Source organism: Naegleria gruberi (assembly GCF_000004985.1).
Source record: "Naegleria gruberi genomic scaffold NAEGRscaffold_45, whole genome shotgun sequence".
Taxonomy (NCBI): Eukaryota; Heterolobosea; class Eutetramitea; order Acrasida; family Naegleriidae; genus Naegleria; species Naegleria gruberi.
Genome location: NW_003163282.1, coordinates 81,507 through 99,121, shown reverse-complemented (window position 1 = coordinate 99,121; position 17,615 = coordinate 81,507). Strand labels below are relative to the sequence as shown.

Below are 17,615 nucleotides of genomic sequence, written 5' to 3'. Positions count from 1 at the left end.
CCAAATATTCCTTCTATTACTAAACAATAAGCATGAGATTTGTGCTGCAAATCTAAAGTTCCTATTCGTCTCAGATTTTTCAAACGTTCTCCGAAGAGCCAAAAAAACTTCAGCGCAAACTGGAAGATAATTTTTAAATTCCTCAAGGAAAACAAATAGAACTCGGTTGTTGATCAAGCAAGCCTTTGAAAAATCTCAAAAAAGCCTTTTTTTTCCTCTCTTTGATTTTTGGGTCATCACCATTTGATATTATTGTAATAGTTTTTTAAATAGTTTTTAATAGTAATAATTATTTTAACAACAATATAGTAGTAATAATACGAGTAGTAGTAGTATTTTGTCTATAAATTGTAATTTTGTAATTTTAGAAGTAGTATAAAAACATCAATAGGCTATTTGTTGATCAACTACTACTCCATAGCAGAACATATAATAGTAGTAATAATATATATATTCAATTTATTAAATTATTAAATAATTAAAATCATCATTCCGAATGTCTAATACACCTACCAATCAACGATTGCTCTATTCATCCCTCGAGGATTTGAATAAAGCAGCCATTGAACAAATGATTGAAATTGATGATGATACTCCATTGGAAATTTACTTTGAAACGGCAAAGAATTTACTAAAGGAAGCTAAACTATTCAGAGAATCACAAGATTTAGAAGGAATGTACAAGGCATTGATACAATATTTAATTCTTGTTGTAAAGAAAATACCAACCCATGCTGATTTTGATGAAGAAGCTGAAGATTTTGAAAAGACTAAAACAGAATATGATTATAATTTTCAAAAGTGTGATCTAGTTAAACAAGAAATTGAAAAATTGAGAGGTCAACTGTCTGAATTATATGAAGTGTCAAGTCCTGTGATTCCACAACCAACAAGTAAGCCAGTTAAACCTGTTACTTTTCAAATTCCAACATCCAACTCTGCTTCATCTTCTCCAAAAAATGATTCTGATAGAAGAAAATCTGTCATTCAACCAATTATGCCAGTTCATGAAACAACAAGTACACTTGAAAAATTACCTAGACCAGTTTCTGCAAAAGATTTAAATAAGAGATTTTCAGTTGCAGTCAGATGTAAAGATCCAAATACTCTTTACAAAACTCCAACCATGATTGCACAACGCTCAAAAAACAATTCTAGAACAATTCACTATGTCAGATTACTTCCTGGAATAATTGAACATGAATCTCCAAATACTCCAAACAGTGTCTACCATTTAATTAGTCCAAAACAAGCTAGAATGATGAAACAACAAATTAGTTCGAACTTTTCTCAACAACAATATCAACAACCAATGTATCAAGGAAATTATCCTTCCTATCAACCACAATCACAACCAATATATCAACAACCACCAAAAATTTCACAACAACCATCTCAACCAATTTATCCACAACCTACCACTTATCAAAATTATGAACCAAACTATTCTGTACCACCACAATATCGATCATTCCAACAACATTATCAACAACAATATCAACAACAACATCAACAACAGCAACAGCCACAATATCAAGTATCAACTCAATCAGGAAATTATGTTCAAAATGCTTATAATAATGGATTGGAAAGAGTTGCCAATAACGATCAAGTTCAAGAATATGTTGGAAGACAAGTTGGAAATTTGGCACAAAATGAGCAAGTCCAAAGAAAAGTTGGTTCTGGAGTGTCAAATGCTGCCAAAAATGAAAAAGTTCAATCCACAATTGGAACAACAATTGCATCAAATACTGATAATGTGTTGATCCAAACTCTTGCTACCAACAAGACAGTTCAAAGTGGTATCGGTAATGCAATTGCAAACACTGCAGGTAATGAAAAAGTCCAAAAAGCTGTTGGTAACGCAATTCATAAAGCTGCCAATGACAAGGACATGCAAAAGAAGGTTGCTAAAGGATTCTTAGCAATTGGAAAAGGAGCATTCAGTGCTGCTAAAACAGGAGCTTCTGCTGGCTATCAATTATACAAGGACAGTGAGCAACAAAAGTAGAGATATTTCACAGTTTTGACAATTATAAACCTTTAATTTATTATTCATATTGAAACATATTGTGATCCATTTGAATTTCATATTTTACAATTTTATCACCCAAAAAAATGTCAGCACCATCATCCATGGAATCTTCATCATCACTTCAAAATATTGAATCCCGATACTTTAGAGCACGATCGGGAAGTTTTGATTATGGCAATTTTCGGAAACATTATAAAACCAATTTTAAAGATATTGGAAAGGGAAAAGATTTAACAAAATATGAATTAATATTGTACGGATTGCTGCTGATTGTTATCCCACTGATTTTACTCGTATTCTTTTGGATGAGTTATTTGAATTTGATTTTTCCAAGTGCCATTCCGATACTAATTGGACATAATGATGATAGTAATGTAAATTCTTTATTATCTCTATTGAAATGGTGGTTCTATGAGGATGAATATTGGAAATTAGTGTTACCAATGACTATTCCTGTTGTAATTTTGGCAATCTATTTGAATTGGAGAGCTTTTCAAAAATTCAAACACAATTGAATCAGGTAATTTACATTATGTGTGAATTTCTTGGTATGTTAAGGTTGTAAAGAATTCTGATTGTGGATGTTTATCTCGAGATTTGGTAATTCATCAGTGTCATAACACTGTATTCTGAATTAATCTCAAAAGAAGGAAATATTTACAATAAATTAATTTAATACGTTTTTGAATTATTCGTCTTCTTCTCTTTCGATAACACCAAAACCTAATAACATCTTTCTAAGAGTTGGTGTTGTGAAATTGGATCCTCCTAATTCATCCAAGCCCACTATCGAGTTATCAGTTCTTCCATTCTTAATACAAACAACAGTTGGCATCATCCAGATTTGTAAATGTTCCACAACGATTGGACACTTTTCACCATCTACTTTAATGAATAAGGTTTCCAAGTGCTTTTGGGCAATCTTTTGCAAATGGCTCAACACAATATCACAGTATTCATTGCTTGGACGAGTGAATAAAACTACACAGAATTTGTTATCCTTAACATGATTGAAGAAGTCCTTGGCGTCAGTGACATCCATAACCCTTCCGTGACCCTTCTGCAGAAACTCAGCCTTCATGTTATTCTTTTGTTTCAAGGCATTCATACGTTTTTGTTTAAGCATCATATAATCATCATCGGTCATTTCATCCATTTCCTTCAGCTTTTCATCCAAACTCTTTTCAATGATTTGGGCAGAAGCTAAGAGGGCATTATCGAGTACTTGTTTGTTCATTTTTTTTGTATTGTGTTTTTATTAATTGTATTTTGGAGATTTTTAATACGGAAAAGGCGGTAGGGTTTTGGCGGGAAGATGTGAAAAATACATTTGTATTATCAATTACCTCAAAAGAAGCCATTTTGTAAAATTTCCAATTTCATTTCCGTATTGTGTTACAGTGAAATAGTATTAATCTTTGAATCCGTAAATTATTATTGTAATATTACTACTACTATTTGGAATTATCATTGGTCTTATAAATTATTTCTTTTTACTCTGATGTCTTACTTGTAATCTATTATTTGTAATATCCTCAATTGAATTTGATACTATTTGCAAATAATCCTCTGCTAAATCAATTTTTTGTTTCAATAAATGTGTTTGATTTTCATTTTGTGATTGGAAATCCTTCAATCTATTTGTTTGATCCTCTTCCGATCGTATTAAAGTTGGTAGTTCATCTAACATTTTCTCAAATTCTAAACAAGCTGCTACTAAATTCTTTCCTGCTTCTTCAGATTGTTCTCTCAATTGCTCTGGTGTCCAAACAGCTTTTGTTGTATCGGAAACCATTGGTAATCCATTTCTAAGTTGATAATCTGTTATGGATGGAGGAGCATCTCTCTGTAAAACACCCAGAGAGTCAACCATAACCCTAGAAATGAGAGAAAGTTGATCTTGAAGACTTGTTATTTTATCACTCATATTGTTGTTCAAAATGTTACAAGATAATGTGTTTAGCTCGTTAATAAATAATTCAATTTTTTTTAATTTTAATTTTTAAAAATAATGCTGAACAACAATAACAAGGCTCCGAGTCATCAAGGATCTTCATCAAATCCTTTGGAAAAACATTATCAAAGATATAACAGAGAAACGGAAAAGCAAAAGCAATATACCACTACATCGGAGGAAATTGATGACTTGAAAGCACCATTTAGTACAAAACCTGTTACTTTGCAAGAAGTTGAAAATTCTATATTACGAAAGGGACTTTTTGATCAGTGGTGTGATCGTTTATTTGAACAATTTGAAACATCTGTAGGTATTGATTGATATTATCGGAATTTTTGATAGTATTTGATGATGATAGGATCTTTGTGAAGCCATACAAAAAGATGTTACCACTTTGATAGAAGGAATATTATCAAATTCAAAGGAAATACCACCAACAACAGAATTATTATCAAAAATTGATGGTCATGATGATATCAAACGTAAAATGAAGTGTTGGATTCATCGTAATTTATATCCACATTTCAGAACTAATTCCGAATACAAACACAATGTAAATCCAGAAATTGCCACAGAAATTGAGAAACAAATAGAGAATACTGTACAAGAACTGCAAAGTGATGCATTTGATAATACAGAAAAGTCAATAAGGTCTTTAACAAATAGAGGAAAAAGAGAAAAATTTGCCTCAAATTACAAAAACCTTACTGAGGAATTGACAGCAGTCAAACCAGAAAACCTAAATGATGAAAAGAGAGAAACACTCTATCAAGCTAAGCTCAAAAGAAAACAAACTCAAAAGGATTGGGATACACAGGGAGATGACATTGATTTGAATACAAGCTCTATCTCAGAACAATCCAATTTAGATGAAATTTTCCCAATGAAAAAGAGAAAGATTGCTTCCTCCTCAGGTCAGCCACCTGTTCCTCCACTTTCGAATCAATCAACAACCAATGAAGAACAATCTGAACAACCATTAGAAGAAATTCAAAAAGAATAAACAATGTAATTGTAATACAAAAAAAACCATAGCATATTCTTAGTATTGTTTAATTTTCTTCTTGCATGAAGAGTAAGAGTTTTCAAGTTCGTGATGATTATAACATGAACTGGATGTAGAAGCCTTTGGGTATTCTTTTCTTTTTTTTGGATTTTGTTTTTCGGCTTCTTCTTGTCTTAATTTGATTTGTTGTTTTACCCAATTTTCATTGAAAGGAGTTAAATAAGATGGAAGGATAACACTAGTGTCTTTTGGTAATGGTGCTTGATTAAACCATGGATGTTTAAGTGCTTCTCTAGCAGAGATACGTTCTCTTGGGTCCAATTTCAAAAGTTTTTCGAGGAGGTCTACAATTTGTGGACTGTAGTCAGCAAAATCCTTAAACTTTAAGCGCAAGGTGTTTGGGATTACCTTGTTGGAGAAGTGATCTCTATATGTTTGATGTTTAGAAGCATCAGGCCAATTACGTTGATTGGCTGTACCCAATAATTGTATGATTTTGAACAATTGTTCGACTTCAGTGTTGCCTGGGAACAATGGTGATCTTAAAAGCAATTCTGCAAAGATACATCCCATGCTCCACATGTCAACTTCTGGACCATATCGACTTGATCCAAATTGATCGACCAAGAGTTCTGGTGGTCTGTACCATAAAGTAATGATGTTTCTGGAAAAGTGTTGGACAACTCCAAATTCTTCAGGATGTACTTTTCTGCTCAGATTAAAATCTCCAAGCTTTACTTGTCCATTGGCGTGTATGAAAACGTTAGATGCTATTATTCGGTTGGTTGTTATGAATTCATAAGTAATATAACGTTGTTAGAATTAAAAGTATAAAGTTGAATCATACTTTTTAAATCGCAGTGGAGTGATCCACTGTCATGAATACAAGCAAGAGCTGAAAGCAATTGTTGCATAACAGACTTAACGAAAGCCTCATCTAATACGTTATTCAAACCGTTAACAATGCCAGAAAGATCATGTGGTACATATTCCATCACCATACAAAGGGTACAACCATCATCATTGATAAAGACCTCTCTAAGACCAACAATGTTATCATGTTTCAAAGAACGAAGGTGAGTAATTTCTCTGATGACAGAGATTGGAATACCTTCTTCGTCATTGGCAAGTTTGATGGTTTTAATAGCTACCAATTCATTTGTTTGACGGTTTACAGCAGAGAAAACTCGCCCGTATGCACCTGAGCCAATCTCAACGATCTCCTTGTATTTATCCCACTCAACACTATCATAATAATAATTATTATAAATTGTTCAAGTGTTGGTTTCAATGATTAATTAATTAATAAATTAAATTGTATGATGATGATGATAAGAAAAATTTGTCGGTTGGTACTACAAACCTTCTAAAAATTGCTTCAGAAGCAGAGAGAGAAAAAAGAGAGGGAGTTTGAGGCATTTTTGCAAAGAGCGGGTTTATTTTTAAACGCCAACACACCGTTATTTTTTGAAGTGTTTTGTATGCCACTATCTGGCTTGCTTTGGTAGGTACAAAAATAAACGTTACAAGTTGTCATCTCTCCAGTCTTGTGATGGATGCCATTGTAGAATTGAATACGAAGTGAAAACGTATGAGAGAAGGAATGTAAAAAGAATTAGAAGCTAAAAGAATGAGTCGGGTTATGATGGATATGATGTTATCCATTGGATTTAAAGAGCTATGATTCCTTCCAATATTTGATCACGAGTAACGTACTGTGATCTTGAAGAATCTTTTATCATTTATTCGGTATGAATGATTGCTTAGATCGAGACTGATTGAATAAATCTTGTCTTGAATTGTTCGAATGTACCTTGTTGAATGGATTCTCTCATCTTCTTGAAGAATAAAAGATATCTGTGAAGGTTGTGGCTGTTTTGATGTTGTGTTAATATTTCAATTTGAGAAATTGTAAAAATTACTTACATGGTAAGGAGAATATCACCAAGCATTTCGTGGGTGTTAAGGAGATGGTGAATATAGCCTCTAGTATGATTTCTACAGGTAAAACATGTACAAGTTGATTCTAAAGGTGTGAAATCTTTTTCAAAATTACGATCTCTCAAATTGATAGTCATTTTCACCTTTTCTGGATTATCATTTGGTAATTCTAATGGATACATGCTAGCCATTCCCATTTCTGCAATAGTGAATGGATAAATACCATCAAAAATATCAACACCTCTACTGACACATTCCAAAACTTCCAAAGGATGATCCTTTCCAGAGATGAAGAATACTAATTTTTCCAAATCACATTTTTGATTCTTCAATGATTCCTTAATTTTAACAATTTTCTCCAAATCGTCCATGTGTCCAATGTCGAAATTAATACCCTTGATATTGTCAGTGTTATTTTGGAAAACTTCTGGTATGAGTGAGGTCATTTCTTCACTTTCATAGAAAACTGAATAAATCATTTCTGGAATGCCTGTTTGTTGCTTATCAACAAGTTCTTGTCTCTTCTTTATGCAGGTTTCTCCCCACTTTTCAGTGCTTGTCTTGGCTCTTTTTAATTGTTTTGATGTTCCAAAAGAGTCATTAACTTTACATTTGATGTTTGTATCGTGAATTCCAATAAATATATCTGGTTTAAACATGTTGAATGTGTGATTGCAAAATTCTGCATCAGTGAATTTAGATCTACCCTTTTCCAAATCGGCATAAATTCCCTTTTCATTTGCATTACTTGTTGGGTAAGGGAATTCAACATTTCTAATACTTTGGAAGAATGGATATTTTTCAAGATGAAGATAATTTTTCAATGTCTTGGTTGGGTTCTTTTCCAAGTATTTGGTCAAAATTTCTAAACTTGGATTTTCCATCAAATCCCAATAATTCATATTCAAAATAACACTTTCATTCGAACCAGCAAACAAATTTCCGATTAATTCATCAAAATGGTCGCAAGTAATGCAAGGCACGGATCCCTTTCTTGTTTGCACAATATAAGTTGGTGTAGAGAACTTTTTATCAGGATACTCTTCAAAAGTAATCTCTCCGATTCTTTCACTATTGTTGGATGATGATGGGGAAGGAAGAACAGCAAACTTCATTTTTTTTCAAATTCAAAATTATTATAAAAAAAATTAAATATTTAATTATTCTTAATTAATTATCCACATGATGACTATGATATCATTAATATCATTTATCCGTATAAACAAACGGCCACTATTTTCTAGAAATTCACAACATCATGTCATTATTTTAATTAATAATAAAAAATGAAAAGAAAACTACAAGAAGAAGCAAACATTCCGAACAAGGAATTAAAAACAAATAATGATGAAGATAATATCGAGGACATTAAAACGCAATTTTATCAAATCGATGAACAAATATTAGAGTTGGAAAGTAAAAGACAATCTCTACTCCATAAATTGAAAGAAGATTCCAGAACAAGAATTTCATTTTCCAATGTGAGAAGATACGAAAAGACAAAGGTATGATTTTTTGAAAGACTATGCTTATCTTAATATGTATTTTCAAAAACCTAAAGGAATGTTTGGATAGTTTGGTTTTTCTTTCAATAAGCAATGATTGTATGAGAATTATATTTGATTTTGCATTTTCTAATAGATTGTTGGATCCAATATTTGTGAATGCTCTTTGTAGAATGACAACTTCAATGAGAGAGGCAATGTTAAATTGTAATTTTATATTGGATTTATCACAAGGAAAGTTTAAATTGAATGGTGGTAAAACTCCACCTTTTAAAGCTATTGGTGTAGAGTTGTTACCAAACATGGCAAATATGAAAATAATAGAAGAAATGACCAATGTTGGAGTTAAATTTGAGAATATTATAGTAAGACAAGATCTTATGCATTCTCATTCATTTCAATCAGCAATTTTGGAAAATGTTAAAAAGCTTACATGGATACAAAGCAAAGATTCCAGCAATGCTATTAATTTCACTTTCAAATCTGCCTTTGAAAAATTGTGTTTTGTTACATTCCTACACACAAATCATGCCAATTGGAATCAATCTAAGCATACGGTTTTTGCTTACCCACTTATTGGACATGAAAACCTTGCCACTTTCATGCAAAAAAGTGAGCACCTTACTTTCTTTAATCCTCACTGTAAGCCAGCTTCTGGTAATATCAACGAAGAAAGAGTTTGGAATGCAATGAAAACTTCAAAGGTAATCAAAAAAGTAGTATTCATTCAATTTGTTACAAAAAAGAAGGATGCTGTGCTTTCAAATCCAACTCAGGTATTTATTCACATCTACTCAATGAAGTCAGACGCGTCCATCTTAAAGATTGCAGAATTCAAAATTACCTATATTCCTTTAGATTTTTTGAAATTAATGAGAAATGAATTGGATTATGATTTTGATAGAGAAAATGATCGTAAATTCTGTGAACAATATCAAGCATATTTGAAAAGTAATTTCAAACCAACCTCTTTAGTTAGATCGGAGGGTATTAGTGATTCAATTGATATATAGAGCATTATTTTAAACAGAACAGAAATCAAAAATTTGAATAATTTCAAATGAAAGCTCATTACATGTTCTAATAAATTGTAATAAATGAATAGTTTTCACTTCGACAGATGAATAAATTGAAGGTGAATATTGTTCAGTGCCATCCGTTGGCAATTCAAAGGTGAATTTAACATTGCAACCTTCAAGGGAAGCCATTTTATGAACTTCCTCTTTGCTTGGAGTTTTGACTCTAAGTTGAATCTGTTCATGATGAGAAATGGCCAAAATTCTACTGGATTCTGGAAGTTGTCTTGCCAATTTCATGATAATATCTGAGAATGGTTTGTAGGTTGGTACAGTGATTTGGAATAGACCTGGAACAATGGTTTCAAAAATAATTCTGTCGTCAATTGAAACAAATGTCATTGGATTATCATCAACGAGAGTGATTAGAATAGTTTCAACTTGTCCAGAAACAACCTCTTTGGAAGCTGTTTCACCCAAGCCCATTTTGAGAGGAATGGCAAGAGCTTGCATTTGTCCCATCAAAACAGTCATGGCAACTCCTGGAATCAAATCAGTGAAAAATGCAGAGCTCATGAGTGATTTATCAAATCCATATTCAGAGTTGATAATTTTGAATTCTTCATATAGAGTTTGGAAATAAACTCTTAAGAATTCAATAAATGGAAATCTGTACCATGGTGTATTTTCCATGAATTTTCCAAATGTTTGAACATAATCCACTTGTAACCATTCCACCAATTTGTACCAATTAAATTCCACATTGGTATTAGCTTCACTCACTTTAAGAATGTTTGTCTCCTTAAGGTAATTAGAGAGCTGGGATTGATCTCCAGTCATGAATGAGAGGCCTACAGCTGATTCGAGCATAGTTTCAGCAGAAGTGCTCAGCTGATCGACTATTCCTCTTGTTGGTCTATTCTTTTCATTTTGTTTACATCTTTCTTGTTGAGCTTCTTTCCACAAATTGAGAATTGGAGTTAATCCAAGAGCCCACCATCCAATTTCACTATACTTGTTTAACTTTACATTTGGAGAACTGAGGAAGGCAGAAGCGCATCTGTTCCAAGGATTTCCAACTTTGCAAATGTTATCCATCGAGAGTGGAATCTCCTTCTTACTTTCAATAATCTCAAGGAGTGGCTCTTTCATTAAACTCCATGAAATTATATCGAGGAAGGAAACTAATTTAGGAGCCATTTCTTCTGGAGTCATCATGGCGATGGCCTTAACAAATGGTGTGATATTTCCTAATCCACCCCTTTTCAATTTATCCTCACTCAGCAAATCTGGCATTCTTTCGAATAGCTTTTTCATTAATTCAGTAACTTCCTTCACATCAACATCATCCTTTGAAGGAATTGTTATAGTTTCATTCTTGTTGGATGATTCGTTTCTTTCTTGAACCAATCCAGTGATTGAGTCAATAATCACAACAATTAATGATTCGACAGCACTTCTATTCTTCTTCCTATACAAACCTTCAATGAGGAGGAATAATTCTGGTGGAATAATTTCCAAACCATCTTCCTTAATTTTCACATCCAATAGGAGAGGAACCAATTTTTCCAAGAATTCCTCAATTGGTTTACAATATTCATTCAATATCTGATCAATGAATGGTTTTACCATCGAGGATAGATTCAAATCTTCAATCAATCCTGGAATCTTTTTGAACCATCCTAAAATCCAAGAGACAAACTTTCTGAAAAATTCAATCACAAAGTTTGGAACTTTGGCAAGTAGTGCATCAATGGTGAGAGCGATTCCCATTGAAGTACTTCCTTCAGGAGCTGTCTTGAGTTGTTTTGGTGGCAGTGAAGATTGATTTGTTGATTTGGCTGAAGTAGATTCCTCTGAAATTTGAGAGAGATCAGAACACTTACAAAAAGCCATCATCTCATCTAGAGTTGGATCTCCGTGTTCCATCTCATAAATCATTGTATCTAAAAATCCAACAGATTCTACAATTGTACGCCATTCCAAGATGGATCTGAATGCTCTGACTTCATTTCTCTCATCGAGAATGTCAACATTCATCACTGCATTAAAGACACTGTGGGCTATGTCAAGAAGTGGTTTGAGCTCTGGAGTGGCATCGTGTTCTCTCACAATAAAGATACCTCCAGGTCTCAAAATTCTGAAAACTTCCTTAAGGAAAGATTGCAAATGTTGAGGTGGAATGTGATGGAGACCTTGATTCATTGTAACCATGTCAGCCGATGAACTTTCTAAATCAAGGCAAGAATAGTTCAATTTCACAAACTTTCCAACAGGTTTCAAAGAACCTCTCTCCATATAAACACCCATATTTTCATCAGATGGTTCATTATCATTGACAATGTGGATATTTCCATCAATTCCAAGACATTCCTTAAAAGCCAAAACCATTTTACCACTATCACCAATTGAGACATAATCTCTAATCGATCCCATCTTTCCAATTTTAGATAGAATGGATGAAGTTTCTCTCAATAGTTCCTTCTTTTGACTTCTGTTTTGATTGGATCCTCTCCATAATTTCAAAACATTTGAAACTAATCCTTGTTTTGACAATTTTTGTAAAATGAAAGAGTAGATATCACTATCGTCTTGGCACTTGATATTCCACATGGCTGATGAGATTACATTTTCCAAGGTTGCTTTGCTTTCGACATTGAAAATTTGTTCAAGGAATGCCTCATAAAATTGCTTCCTCAATTGTGGATTATTGAATACCTTACGGTAAGAATCATTTCGTCTGGTTTCAACTGATTTAATTAGCTCTGTTATTGCTTCCTTATTATTACCAACTAAATCTGCAGTTGATTGACCAATGGAGTGATCAGAATTTTCATTCGCATACTTTTCAAAATACTGTTTACCATATCTATTAAACCACAATGAATCAAACATTCCACGAGGATCATATTTAGCTTTGAGTTTAAAGAAATCATCAATCATTGGATAAGCTTTCTTCAACTGTTCATCACTGTAATGATGTCTGTAAGGTAAATAAAAGATGCCATTCAATTTCAAAGTGGCCTCAACTAGATCATTATGAAGTGTTGCCAATTCTCTATCTGCCTCATCAGTACACTTCATTCTATAGTACAATACGAATGCAAATGATCCCTCATCATGTCTACCATACGGAAGGAATGTACAATTATCTTTCTTTACATAACGAATGGTGATATTGAGAAGTGTGAATTGTTTGAGATGAGATGGATGAGATTGAATGATTTTTGAAGCACTCATGATCCATTCCTGGAATTTAGAATGTGGTACAAAGTATTCCTGTAAAATGAATGTATCATTCACATCGAATAGAGGAGAATAAAGTTTAGCCAGAGGAGTCGAAGTTTCGTACATGAGTAAATTTCTATCATTAACGACAGACCAATCAGCTGGTCTTCCTGTTAAACGTTCAACTGAATAACGAATAGAACCTGCACTTGGAGCTAACCACTTGTAAATGATTTGACTTTGGATGGACATTGTCTTTGGATGGAGTGGCAAATCTGAAACAGTTTTTCTATCTGAATTCTTTCTAAACACAAAAATGTTAATATCATTAAAATTGGAAATATCCAAACGAGCCAATTTGATATTAATATCATTTTGTGGATCCTGCAGAATTCTCTCATAAAAATCCAAGAAATCATTTGCCTTGCATTGAATCATTTCCATAAATATTTGATGATTTGGAACACATTTTAACACGAGTTCACTAATGAAACCAAACATTCCAAAACCACCAATGCAACACTTGAATAATTCAGAATCTGGAGTGCACGTCTCAATTCTTCCATCCCACATCACCACTCTCATTTCTAATACACTTTCATGTGAACATAAATCAGTTGTAATTCCATGAGCATTACAACTGACAGTTCCACTCACACTAAAAGTTGAATAACTCTGCATTGTGTGAGGAGACATACCAAACTGATTCAAATAGAAAATCAAATCACTCCATCTTACACCAGCTCCAACTCTAACAGTTTCACTTTGAGAATCAAATTCCATTTTTAGTAATTTACGTGTGTCTATAACTAAACCATCTTTGGCAATGGTATGACCACCCATGCAGTGTTGGGTACCTCTCATTGATACTTTAAAGTTCATTCTTCTTGCATACTCAAAAACTCTTTGAATATCTTGCTCATTTCTGACATGAAAAACACGTTTGACATTTGTCATATTTAAACGTGCAACATCATCAACATAAACATTAGCATTCAACTTTGGATCAGGATCAGGAAAACATGCTCCTTTCAATGCAGAATCAATTGATCCGATAATTGAAACATCAGCCTGTTCCTTCTTCTTGACAATTGACTTGTCATTCTTTTTGCTTTTTGACTTGGCTTGTTCCTTTTCTTCAAGAAATTGCTTTCGGGAACGTGCAAAGGTATCCTCTAGATTCTTCTTGTTATTCTCACTGATTCTTTCCTTCACCTTTCCAATGACATAACGTGTTATCATTTTTTTCTATTTTTTGATGGATGAATTATGAAACGTGGCATGTGAAGAATCAAAAACTAAGGATGGAATAATCGTTAGATCTATACATACCTTTATACTCAATAATAATTTTCAACGTTTATTAAGAAGATTTTCTAAACGACTATTTGTCCGTTCCCATTTCACATAATTTGTTCGCTCAATAAAATCACAATTTCCAAAGTCAAAAAAAATAAATTCATAACACACATGTTGTTGGTTGTGTTGGGTGTTTGCCTCACCGGAGGAGCAATTGCAGTGATCATGATGTGGTCATTATGGAAAAAACAAGGAACGTTTAGACAATTGACATTTAGCAATATTTTAGATTGGTTGGTGATGAATACTGTTTGGAAGATGGCAACTTACAAACCTGAAACTAGTATTTCTGATCTGATACTTTCACAATCGAGTGAATATCCATCAAAGAAAGTGAAAATTGTTAGTGTTCATTCAAAAATTCCAAATGTGGAAAATTGTGATGAGAATTTATTGGAAATGTATCAAAAGAAATGTACAATTCTAACTCTCAATGATGGCTATGCTAGATTTAGAACTTCCTATGTACCATATTCTGTGTATTTTAATGAAATTGATGAGGAAGATTTGGTTGAGTGTGAAAAAATGTTAATTGAAGGATTGGAAAGGACTCTTTTCTATTTTCCAACAGTTGGAGGAAGATATAGAGATTTAAATCCAATGGATGAAAAGGATTTGGCTCTACTTTCTGAAGAGGAGAGAAATTTGGTAAAAGGGAGACAGAAACCATTTTTGGTTATTTATCATCACTACAAACTACACACCTCAGAAAGATACTAAAGCAAGAAATGAGCTAAAACAAAAAATTAGTGTGAAACAAAAAACATGTGCGACGAGAAAAGCAAGCCAAAAAGAATCGTTTCCTAATCCTTGCTTTAGGTGCGAATAGATTGTAGTGGAAAATCCAATGTTAAATGTTGCAATTATTGAAAAGCAAGTTGGAAAAGTTGAGGATGAAAGCGATTTATTGGAAATGGAGAGTGAATTGGTATTTAAACCAGAAATTAAATCACCATATTCGGAAAAGGAATTGTCAAGAATACAAATTTCATTTCTTAAATTGGAAAATGGAAGAATTGTACCTGTTATTGCACTTGCATTGAATCATTCTGTTGGTGGAGCTGAAGTTGGACACTTTTTTATGAAATTTTGGGCTGAGATGACATGTCAACAAAATCCAACTCAATTACCAACCATGTCAAGAGTCAACTTGATATTACCAAAAGAAAAGATTGAGTAAGTATAGATACCATGATGTAATTAATTGTTTTTTAGTCCAAATATTACCTATTCTCATCAGGAATTTTACAAATTCCACAAATATGTCTTTAACATGATTAATTGTCTTCGTCAATACAAAGCCAAAGCTAGAAGAATTAACATTTCCAAAAAACAATTAGAAATTCTCAAACAGAAAATCAAAAATTCCACTCCAAACAATTCAATTGTATCAACCAATGATGTTATTTCAGCAATTCTCTTTTCAATGATGGCTCACGCAGACCCAAGTCAACCAGGGGAAACTACTCTCTCCTTTAGAATGGTATGCAACTTTAGATTTAATTATCCTCCAATCAGAGATGACACTAAAATGTATATTGGCAATCCTCTTTCGAATGTTTGGATCTCTCAAAAGAAGAGCGAAATCCTAAAGATGTCACTTGCAGAGCTAGTGATGCAAGTTAGAAAGCAAGTTAATGAACAAAATACTGAAAAGGCAACTGAAAGATTTATTCAAGAGATGAGTAAATCCTACCACGATGAAGAACACATGGACAGATATAAGGTAATTATTGATGATGCAAGGATTACCTTCTCAATGACAAATTGGATGAAGTATGACTTTTTAAATGATATCAATTTTAGAATTTTGGGCCAACCAAGAGGAATGGTCAACTTTGAAAAGATGGATTTCCTTCATCATGCATTCTTACATGGAAATACAAGTGAAACTTTGCAATTAGGAATTGGATTAACAGATTTGCAATGGAAATATCTGGTTGAAAATTATGGTGATCTATTCGTACTTAGAGAGTAAATTCTACAATATTTCGCCCAAACTCAAGTCTTCATCGTCATTCCATATAATATTATTAAATGTATTTCGAAGTGATTTGAGTTGTTTCATGCTTTTGAGTGCTTTTGCGCCTTCATTTCCAATCATATTTCTAGCAATATCTAGTTTCGTTAATTGTTTCATTTTGCTAATTTCCTTAGCACCGTTTGTACCAATGTCATTATTACAAATATCAAGTACAGTCAGGTTTTGCATTCCACTTATTAACTTGGCTCCAGCTAATCCAATCCTATTGAAAAATATGTTGAGTGTTCTTAATTGACTCATTGTAGAAATGGCTGTTACACCTTCGATTCCAATATTATTTGAGCTAATAGAGAGTTTTGTTAATTGAGATAACTCCCGAATTAATTTGGATTCTTCTGTTCCAAATTGATTGATAGCATTATCATTAATATTTAATTCAGTCAATTGTTTCATTTTAGATAGATATTTGATACCAGTATTGCCAATACTATTATGAGAAACATCTAGTGCAGTCAATTGTTCCATTTCACTAAAATATTGGCAACCCTCAATCCAAAAGTTATTCCTTGCAGCAATAAGTGTTCTTAATTTAGTTAACTTACTGATATATTTCGCTCCTTCAATTCCAATAATAGTGCAATTAACATTAAGATGTGTTAATTGACTTAATTGACTCAAAACTTTTGCTCCCTCATCCGAAATATAATTCCAACTGACATCTAAATATGTTAACTGTTTCACGTTTCCAATTGGTTTGAATGTATTAAAACCAACATTATTAGAACTAATATTCAGACAGGTCAGCTGGTGTAATTGACTAATGGATTCTAACAGCTCTAATTTAGATTCTTTCTCCATAAAAACCATGTTATTCATATCCAACGAGTTTAAATGTTTCAATTCAGTAATACTTTTAAATCCTTCCAACCATATTATACTTTTACCAATATCAAGTTTAGTCAATTGTTTAGTTTTTTCAAAAATCTTGTAAAACTGTAACCTTGAAATACCTCTCACATTCATCGACTCAAACTGTTCTAAACACTCTCTATTCATCATTAATTTTATGGTTTTCTTACTGACAATTGGATTTTTAAATTCCACACAAAGTTTCACCCTTTCTCTCACAACATTCAACCACTGCTTCGAAATTAATGAACAAGTCAACAAAATTAATTTCCAATCATCAATAAAAGACAATATTTCATAACAAATGTCATCGTAAAATTGATAGGAAGAAGTGGAATTGTGTGAAATCATTGGCTCGTCTTGTTGATCAAATTTTGGAGGACACTTTTCGAATATATTTCGTCTATTCTTCTGAAGAGTCCTCTTTCGTACCAATAATTTCTTGAGCCTTTTCAAATTATTTGAAGATGTTTCGTGAGCCAATTTTTGATCAATCTTTTTCAAGAGCCTCTCAACGGAAGGACCATTAAAATTCAACAAATTCTTCTTCTTTGTGTGGGCAAACGTTATCATTTGGTTTTCAAATATTTTTTTCTGCAGTGGAACAAATTGAATTGCATTACAATAAATAATGCCTTCTAGCAAAAGATAGGAGTTCTAGTTTCGGTTTCAAGA

General features: G+C 32.8%; 9 protein-coding genes across 9 annotated transcripts; 3 read left to right on the top strand and 6 right to left on the bottom strand.

The window, feature by feature from the left end:
- Nucleotides 1-197: 197 nt before the first annotated feature.
- Nucleotides 198-2,055, top strand: NAEGRDRAFT_58932 (uncharacterized protein). Its single transcript, XM_002673635.1, has one exon. It carries the CDS (start codon nucleotides 497-499, stop codon nucleotides 2,009-2,011), a length of 1,515 nt encoding a protein of 504 aa, XP_002673681.1. The 5' UTR covers nucleotides 198-496; the 3' UTR covers nucleotides 2,012-2,055.
- A 668-nt stretch (nucleotides 2,056-2,723) lies between these two features.
- NAEGRDRAFT_71207 (uncharacterized protein) lies at nucleotides 2,724-3,272 on the bottom strand (the record flags this gene model as incomplete). Its single annotated transcript, XM_002673563.1, has 1 exon — nucleotides 2,724-3,272. One exon carries the CDS (start codon nucleotides 3,270-3,272, stop codon nucleotides 2,724-2,726), a length of 549 nt encoding a protein of 182 aa, XP_002673609.1.
- Nucleotides 3,273-3,518: 246 nt separating this feature from the next.
- Nucleotides 3,519-3,908, bottom strand: NAEGRDRAFT_71206 (uncharacterized protein; the record flags this gene model as incomplete). The annotated part of the gene is made up of 1 exon (XM_002673562.1): nucleotides 3,519-3,908. One exon carries the CDS (start codon nucleotides 3,906-3,908, stop codon nucleotides 3,519-3,521), a length of 390 nt encoding a protein of 129 aa, XP_002673608.1.
- A 138-nt stretch (nucleotides 3,909-4,046) lies between these two features.
- On the top strand, nucleotides 4,047-4,995 carry NAEGRDRAFT_51444 (uncharacterized protein; the record flags this gene model as incomplete). Its single annotated transcript, XM_002673634.1, has 2 exons — nucleotides 4,047-4,302; nucleotides 4,394-4,995. The coding sequence occupies 2 exons, from the start codon at nucleotides 4,047-4,049 to the stop codon at nucleotides 4,993-4,995; spliced, it is 858 nt and encodes a 285-aa protein (XP_002673680.1).
- Nucleotides 4,996-5,008: 13 nt separating this feature from the next.
- On the bottom strand, nucleotides 5,009-6,417 carry NAEGRDRAFT_80863 (protein kinase; the record flags this gene model as incomplete). Its single annotated transcript, XM_002673561.1, has 3 exons — nucleotides 5,009-5,768; nucleotides 5,846-6,243; nucleotides 6,362-6,417. The coding sequence occupies 3 exons, from the start codon at nucleotides 6,415-6,417 to the stop codon at nucleotides 5,035-5,037; spliced, it is 1,188 nt and encodes a 395-aa protein (XP_002673607.1). The 3' UTR covers nucleotides 5,009-5,034.
- Nucleotides 6,418-6,920: 503 nt separating this feature from the next.
- NAEGRDRAFT_51443 (uncharacterized protein) lies at nucleotides 6,921-8,054 on the bottom strand (the record flags this gene model as incomplete). The annotated part of the gene is made up of 1 exon (XM_002673560.1): nucleotides 6,921-8,054. The coding sequence occupies one exon, from the start codon at nucleotides 8,052-8,054 to the stop codon at nucleotides 6,921-6,923; it is 1,134 nt and encodes a 377-aa protein (XP_002673606.1).
- Nucleotides 8,055-9,206: 1,152 nt separating this feature from the next.
- On the bottom strand, nucleotides 9,207-13,930 carry NAEGRDRAFT_80862 (FAD linked oxidase; the record flags this gene model as incomplete). The annotated part of the gene is made up of 1 exon (XM_002673559.1): nucleotides 9,207-13,930. One exon carries the CDS (start codon nucleotides 13,928-13,930, stop codon nucleotides 9,467-9,469), a length of 4,464 nt encoding a protein of 1,487 aa, XP_002673605.1. The 3' UTR covers nucleotides 9,207-9,466.
- Nucleotides 13,931-14,145: 215 nt separating this feature from the next.
- NAEGRDRAFT_80861 (uncharacterized protein) lies at nucleotides 14,146-14,929 on the top strand. The gene has a single exon (XM_002673633.1). The coding sequence runs from the start codon at nucleotides 14,159-14,161 to the stop codon at nucleotides 14,765-14,767; it is 609 nt and encodes a 202-aa protein (XP_002673679.1). The 5' UTR covers nucleotides 14,146-14,158; the 3' UTR covers nucleotides 14,768-14,929.
- A 367-nt stretch (nucleotides 14,930-15,296) lies between these two features.
- Nucleotides 15,297-17,513, bottom strand: NAEGRDRAFT_58930 (uncharacterized protein; the record flags this gene model as incomplete). The annotated part of the gene is made up of 1 exon (XM_002673558.1): nucleotides 15,297-17,513. The coding sequence occupies one exon, from the start codon at nucleotides 17,511-17,513 to the stop codon at nucleotides 16,029-16,031; it is 1,485 nt and encodes a 494-aa protein (XP_002673604.1). The 3' UTR covers nucleotides 15,297-16,028.
- Between the last annotated feature and the right edge of the window lie 102 nt (nucleotides 17,514-17,615).